General features: G+C 34.4%; 1 protein-coding gene across 7 annotated transcripts; it reads left to right on the top strand.

Moving 5' to 3' along the window:
* Positions 1–565: 565 nt before the first annotated feature.
* LOC127701423 (uncharacterized) lies at positions 566–5,963 on the top strand. 7 transcript variants are annotated; one of them, XM_052205292.1, is made up of 8 exons: positions 566–1,868; positions 2,192–2,368; positions 2,596–2,772; positions 2,998–3,174; positions 3,400–3,576; positions 3,802–4,046; positions 5,079–5,241; positions 5,891–5,963. In XM_052205292.1, the coding sequence occupies exons 1-7, from the start codon at positions 648–650 to the stop codon at positions 5,134–5,136; spliced, it is 2,232 nt and encodes a 743-aa protein (XP_052061252.1). In that variant the 5' UTR covers positions 566–647; the 3' UTR covers positions 5,137–5,241; positions 5,891–5,963. The 7 variants fall into 7 exon arrangements, with proteins under 7 accessions (XP_052061252.1, XP_052061256.1, XP_052061254.1 ...); XM_052205296.1 differs by lacking the exon at positions 2,192–2,368; XM_052205294.1 differs by lacking the exon at positions 2,596–2,772.
* Positions 5,964–8,040: the final 2,077 nt, after the last annotated feature.

The following is an 8,040-nucleotide window of genomic DNA, read 5'->3' as shown; positions in this document are numbered from 1 at the left end:
GCATTGTTGCCTACATCAGATGCAAATTCTGTAAGTTAGTCGTAACTCAAAGCATGATCTATGTGTCAGAAGACAAAAAACATGACTTTCATTATGTTCAACATTGTATTTCATTGGCAAACGAGTATATACAAAGAGTTTATGAGATTAAATCTAAGAGGCAGATTCACTTCAGTGATGGAGCAGCATCACAGTTCAAGTCGAAAACCCCATTTGCAGATGCTCTTCACAGCAAATCAGACTTTGGCTTTCCTGTTGAGAAACACTTCTTTGGAAGCAGGCATGGTAAAGGACCATGTGATGGTGAATTCGGGGTTATTAAAAGAATTGTAACAAATGCTGTAAAAAACAGAAAAGCCATGGTGAAAAATGCAAGTGAATTCTTTGATTTTGCAGAGGCAAATTTAAGACGGCCAACACTAGACTCGCAGAATGAATGTTGTCATTTTAGAAGAAATTTCTTCATAGTAAAGGAAGGTGATGTCAACAGAAAACGCCAAGAGAGGACCAATGTGAAGGCTGTTCCTGAAACCAGACAAATTCATTCTGTGAGGGCTTCCAATGATTCGGCTTCTCTAGAAAAGCGCACACTTAGCTGTTTTAGCTCAACATGCATACAAGGATCTGGTTCCTGTCATAATGTAGACATGGTAGAAGGTTGGATAAAAGAGACACAAAGAAGACAGTTGAACAAGAAAGACACCTCTAAAAAAAGTAAGAAAGTTGACAAGAAAAATGTCAAAGGTTTGTTTAAGGAAACTCCAAGAAAACAGTTGAGCAAGAAAAACCAAAGAGCAACTCGTTCAAATAGCCACAAAAAAGCAGACTCACAAGAAAGAACACAGGATTTACCAAAACAAAAAGAATTTAACAGACAAGACACAACAGTTGAAGAATTGCACTCTCTTGAAAATACCTCACCACAAATCAATGAACTATCAGTCAATATTGCAAGAGTGCAAGATAATAAGGACACTCTTTTTGAAGTTATATTACAAACTTTGAAGAGCTCTACTACAGTAGATGACATGATGATTAAAGGAACTGAACTCGCAAGTGTAATACCACATCTTAGGTGCAACAAAGATGAAGACATTTCTATTTCTGGAAGTGGGTTACATATTGACAAGCTCGGGATGGAACTGTTGCCGGATGATGTCAAGGAAGAAGGATATTTCCCTGCAAGTGTACTTGGTGATGGAAATTGCTTGCCTAGGTCTGCTAGTGTGATAATGTATGGAACAGAAAACAATCATACGGAACTACGTGTCAGAATTGCATTAGAACTGGCATGCTATTTGCCGCTGTATGTGGACCATACATATTTAAGGAGAGGTGAACAACTATCTGATAAAGAAGCGCTTGTTCTCCCAAAGTCTTACGTTATGTATTCAGAGCTGTATACACCTGGAGATATAATTACTTCATCTTTGATAGAAAGAACACTATTTGAAGAGATTAGGAAAGTATGCAGTGCAAATGAATTCATGGGAATTTGGCAGATTTTTGCACTTGCATCAGTTTTGGGAAGGCCTCTGCAATCAGTTTATCCAAATCGTGGAAATCCAAATGTGAGAAAAGATCTCAATCGATCAATCTTGCCAAGGGAAATGGAAAGCAACACACCTGCATATATCCTCTGGTCATCAAACATAAATGATGAAATGACATATGCTCATTGGATTCCAAACCATTTCTGTCCAATTTTGAAGATGTCCATAAATGATGATGTCCTTGAATACAGTACTGACACTCTTGGAGATATAGACCTGGAAAACATCAGCGGGTTGTCTGAGCAGCTGGCTTCATGGGTCATGGATTTACTTGATGACAGTGATTCAGACGTCAGCAATAACCAATATAATATGGTAAATATTTCTATAATGTTAGATGTGTTCATGATCATACAGTAATGGACAATGATGGAGCAACTTTTTTTTAATAAGTTGTTTACTTTATTTAGCCTTTTTAACTTTATTGGATTCCAGCGTCACTGATGAGTCTTTTGTAGACGAAACGCGTGTCTGGCTAGATACAAAATTAATCCTTGTATCTATGATGAGATTTTTAAACAGTTAATGTATTGCTTTCACTTGGTACGTGAATGTGTTTTCACTTGATTATCACAGTGTGTAAGAATTATATGAATTATATGCTATTACATGCATTACAATTTCATGCTGTTTTTCAGGATGAGACCACAGCTGATCAACACTCCTCATTGGATAAACTGACAGATAACCAGTCCTCGATGACAGTTAAACCCATGGATGTCCAAACTTTTGCTTCAGTTCAACCGGAAGAGGCTCTGATGTCCAACTTGCAGGACAACAGTGAACAGAGCAACAATAGTATTGTTGTGTCTAAGGTATCTATATTTGTTATGTAAATTGCAGACCCAGACTTTGGGCATGATCATACAGTTATAATGGACAATGATGGAGCCACCCATTAAAAAAAAAATTTAAATAAGCTGTTTTAGACCCATTAATGTATTGCTTTCATTTGGTACGTGGATTTTTTTTGTCTTGATGATGAAAGGTGTGCAAGAATTTTATGCCATTACATGCATTACAATTTCATGCTGTTTTTCAGGATGAGACCACAGCTGATCAACACTCCTTATTGGATAAACTGACAGATAACCAGTCCTCGATGACAGTTAAACCCATGGATGTCCAACCTTTTGCTTCAGTTCAACCGGAAGAGGCTCTGATGTCCAACTTGCAGGATAACAGTGAACAGAGCAACAATAGTATTGTTGTGTCTAAGGTATCTATATTTATTATGTAAATTGCAGACCCAGACTTTGGGCATGATCATACAGTTATAATGGACAATGATGGAGCCACCCATTAAAAAAAAATTAGATAAGCTGTTTGAGACCCATTAATGTATTGCTTTCATTTGGTACGTGGAACTTTTTTGTCTTGATGATGAAAGGTGTGCAAGAATTTTATGCCATTTCATGCATTACAATTTCATGCTGTTTTTCAGGATGAGACCACAGCTGATCAACACTCCTTATTGGATAAACTGACAGATAACCAGTCCTCGATGACAGTTAAACCCATGGATGTCCAAACTTTTGCTTCAGTTCAACCGGAAGAGGCTCTGATGTCCAACTTGCAGGATAACAGTGAACAGAGCAACAATAGTATTGTTGTGTCTAAGGTATCTATATTTATTATGTAAATTGCAGACCCAGACTTTGGGCATGATCATACAGTTATAATGGACAATGATGGAGCCACCCATTAAAAAAAAATTAAATAAGCTGTTTTAGACCCATTAATGTATTGCTTTCATTTGGTACGTGGAACTTTTTTGTCTTGATGATGAAAGGTGTGCAAGAATTTTATGCCATTACATGCATTACAATTTCATGCTGTTTTTCAGGATGAGACCACCACTGATCAACACTCCTTATTGGATAAACTGACAGATAACCAGTCCTTGATGACAGTTAAACCCATGGATGTCCAACCTTTTGCTTCAGTTCAACCGGAAGAGGCTCTGATGTCCAACTTGCAGGATAACAGTGAACAGAGCAACAATAGTATTGTTGTGTCTAAGGTATCTATATTTATTATGTAAATTGCAGACCCAGACTTTGGGCATGATCATACAGTTATAATGGACAATGATGGAGCCACCCATTAAAAAAAAATTAAATAAGCTGTTTTAGACCCATTAATGTATTGCTTTCATTTGGTACGTGGAACTTTTTTGTCTTGATGATGAAAGGTGTGCAAGAATTTTATGCCATTACATGCATTACAATTTCATGCTGTTTTTCAGGATGAGACCACCACTGATCAACACTCCTTATTGGATAAACTGACAGATAACCAGTCCTTGATGACAGTTAAACCCATGGATGTCCAACCTTTTGCTTCAGTTCAACCGGAAGAGGCTCTGATGTCCAACTTGCAGGATAACAGTGAACAGAGGGACAATAGTATTGTACTGTTCCAAGAGAAGCCCTTATATGACCAGCTCTTAGTCTCTGAGCACTACACTAAAAGATATAATGAGCAACAGAGGTAAGGAAAATATTAGTGATGAATAGACTTGTTGTTTTAATGTACATAAGACAATAACATTCAAAATCAAGGAGTAAACAACAGACATTTACAAACAGTTAAAGTAAGTAAGTAACAACACGAACTCCACTTAAAACTGGCAGTGAAATCAGGTGCTCTGGAAGGGTAGGCATTTCCTGCACCGTATAAGGCACCTGTTGTGTTATTTCTTTGTCCAGTCCTTTAATGATGGAAGGCTACTTGTGACTGAGGAAGAATACTAGATACAATTTCTGACACACTTTTGTCATAATGGCAGATCAGCTCATGATGGCTATGATAAAATTTCTTGAGTGCTGACTGTAATTCCTGTCCAAGTAATGTTTCTACATATGTCTGATAACCATGTATGCAACTGTTCATAAATTATTGAAGTTGACTTCAGATATCAGTGTGATTATTTGTTCATAATTCAGCTTCCAAATTTACTCAACTTTATATTTACATTGTATTAGTTATATGAGTGGCAATATTTGCTTATTGCCCAAGGGACAAAAACATACCCTGCTGTTGTAAGTATTGCAGTTTTGTTCAGTTTAAGTTAAAGTTTTATTATGTTTTACTGTTATATTTTCTAGGATTGTTTTGCAGAAACTTCTAAATGTCTAATTAACCACTATTTTGAATCATACTTTTGTAAAAATTTTGAATTTCCAGAATTTTAATAAAGGGTTCTTGTATTCTAGATTGATCTTTAGTTCAAATAATTAGATATTATACATGTAGTAGGTTTTATAATTTCTATATAATTACATAAATTTCTAAAATGTAACTTTAAATTACACAATTTTAGAGGGATAAATAGTTAGTTTACACATATCATAATTATTTGTGATTGGGGTTTGCAACAACATCAGCCTACAGTTGTAATAAACAGTTTCTTTAACTTTTTGCTGATCTGATGAAATTGAACTGTATGGTATCGATATATAAGTGGTTGTTATTTTTTATACCTTTTTGAACAATAAAAAAATCAATACTGTGTTGTTTTAGGTTGATGTGTGGCCCTATGTTTACTTCTATACCCACAAGAAGGAGGACTTGTGGATAAGTGCATCGATACGCCATTCCATAATATCATCAGAGGTGGTCAAACCAATAGACCCGCCAGATGTCTGTTTGATTGGAACTAGACGATTTATGTACAAATTCAAAGGTAGATATGAGATTATTTATTAAACATAGTTTACATTATCCAAAGATATAGATATAAAAAAAATACAGTGTTTAAACTCAGATCACCCTTTTACAAAGTAATTCAAGTCCGATGTTTGTGAGTGATAGGCCAAGTCCACACAAACAAATAGAATAAGTCATAAATTATAATTCCAAAAAATGTTCAGTGATGATTCTGAATTATACCCTAAACTAAATTCAAGATGATCTATAACACATACATTGACATATATATTGAATGTGTAAATTTGTGTCCTGGCTGATACCAATTGAAACAAATACCTCAATTGAATGTAAATTTTTCGAGCCATTTGTTCACCAAGTATGTGGAAATTCATGTACATAATACATGTACATGTAGATAAAGTTATAAATCTTTCCAAGAACAACCAAGAAATATATACATTGTTTGTACTGTACAATGAAGGAATACATGTACCTTAACAGTTCAGATGTTCACACACACAGAGCAATGTTATTTTATTCATATAAATTTATTAATTTGGTTAAAATAGATATTTTGCCACACATGTATCATAGCAAAATGTAATATATATATATATGAATACTATAATGAAAAGTTCAGTTAATATCAAAAGTTAATGCTGTACCATTTTCCTCTTTTTCAGATCTTTGAACTTCAGGAATCTGTGCCAGAGAGTGTTCCAAGTTTTATGTCAAATAAAATATTTGGTTAACGTTTTTATGCTTGAGTTTAACTACTGAAAATTTATTCTTGATTCCCTGTGTTTACATCTCTTCATGGCTTTACTTAGTACTTATAATGTACATGTGTTCTGGGTAGCCCTTTAAAAATCAATTTTAAAACTGTATTAAAGATTCCATTTCACCGAAACTCCCTCCCAGCGGTTCCATGTTATTGACCAATGCGGAACAAGCAAATCACTGCCCACCTTAAATATATATGTTATTAACAATTAAGAAATTATGAACTGACATTTCATAAGAATCTAGACAACCAAAGCATGAGTAAAAAAGGGCAATCAATGGACAAAAGACATAACCAGGTGCAGGTCTGTGGTTTTCTCTGGGCACTCCGGCTTCCTCCAATAAAGACTGGCAGCAACAAAAAAGCCTAAATGCAGTGGTTAAAAGTGGTGTTAAAACACAAAAAAACAATCAATCAATATAGCAAAAGAGATATTCTAGATAGATCTAGACATTAAAAAACTCAACACAGAAAAAAACAGACCCCCAATAGTGTATTGATCACTAAATTTACCCCTATGGTGTTTCAATATATTAATTACTAAATTTATTCTTATGGTGTTTCAATGTGTAACAGACATTTGGTTCGCTCAAAATTTGTCCACATAACCTAGATTTAGACCGAAAAGAAAGATTTTTTGATGAGTTCTACACATTTATAGGTCAGTGGATGCTTTCTACAAAACTCAAATGACTATTTGAACATACAACAGGTTCTATAATTGTACGGGGGCTGTTACATTCTGTGACGATTGTTACATGGAATATTTAGACTTGTATTGAATTTCAACATCCTCTTGTTTAGTAGATGTTATATCTATTCTTTGTATAACTATTTTGATGGAGTTTCTATAAAATTCATTATCAAAATATAAGAAAACTTGACGCTTATTTTTTTTATTAGGATATTAGTTTTTGACACAATTTTTGGTGTCCATTGTAATGATCGTTACATTTTTTACAAATTTTCTTATTTTTCTATTCCATACTCATAAAAAAATAACTTTTCGTATATTTTTCACTAAAACTATCTCTTTAAATTGTTTTCAAAAGGCAGTTTATATTGTGTTGTCTCTGTGTTAATTTATAATAGGTTAAACATGAATAAGGATGTTTCGTGAGGCTTGGTCAAAACTGTAGAGAGTCAAACATCCAAAAAAAATAGTATTGAGACACTTAACAGAGAAAATGTGCATTAGGTTCAATGGAATGAACTGAAAATGCATAAACTTAATAGTCACTATTACAAAATATGTGTATTTAAATCATTTTACTGGACACCAATGTAACCTACGTCACTTTCCCACAGTCATTTTTCAGAAGCACATTTTGGCATTTTATCTGCTTAATTTTATCTTTTTATTATCAATATCATGTAGTTAAACGTTTAAACTCTCTGTTATATCCAGTTATGGCATGATACTATCACTTAAAAAAAAAAAACACTGTCCCACTTTTTGAAACCACTATTGTGGAATGACTCTAATAACGAACTTTTTCAGTTCAAATTTTTAACGCAATTTAGACAAAACTGTTCAAATAAGCTAAACAAACTTTATTTAAGTCAATATATGAACAGCGTTGTAGGGTGACCAGAGGTAACCAACGTCAATATATGTGTTTTGTGACCAGAAGTAACGAAAGTGAATGATTGTGTTATCTGAGCATTATTGTAAGGTGACCAGAGGTCAACATAGTGAATATATGAACAAGGTGGCCAGAGGTAACCAAATTAAATGAGCGTGTAATGTGACCAGAGCATCATTGTACGTGGACCAGAGGTAAACATAGTCAATATGTGTCTAAGGTGACCAGAGGTAACCTAAGTCAATATATGAACAGCAGTGTAAGGTGACCAGAGGTAACCATAGTCAATATATGTGTTTGGTGACCAGAAGTAACCAAAGTGAATGATTGTGTTATGTGAGCATTATTGTAAGGTGACCAGAGGTAACCAACATCAATATATGTGTTTGGTGACTAGAAGTAACCAAAGTGAATAATTGTGTTATGTGAGCATTATTGTAAGGTGACCAGAGGTCAACATAGT

This window comes from Mytilus californianus, unplaced genomic scaffold (assembly GCF_021869535.1).
Source record: "Mytilus californianus isolate M0D057914Y unplaced genomic scaffold, xbMytCali1.0.p SCAF_5, whole genome shotgun sequence".
Lineage (NCBI taxonomy): Eukaryota > Metazoa > Mollusca > Bivalvia > Mytilida > Mytilidae > Mytilus > Mytilus californianus.
Note: the sequence above shows the minus strand (reverse complement) of the source record. Positions and strands in the feature narration are given on the sequence as shown.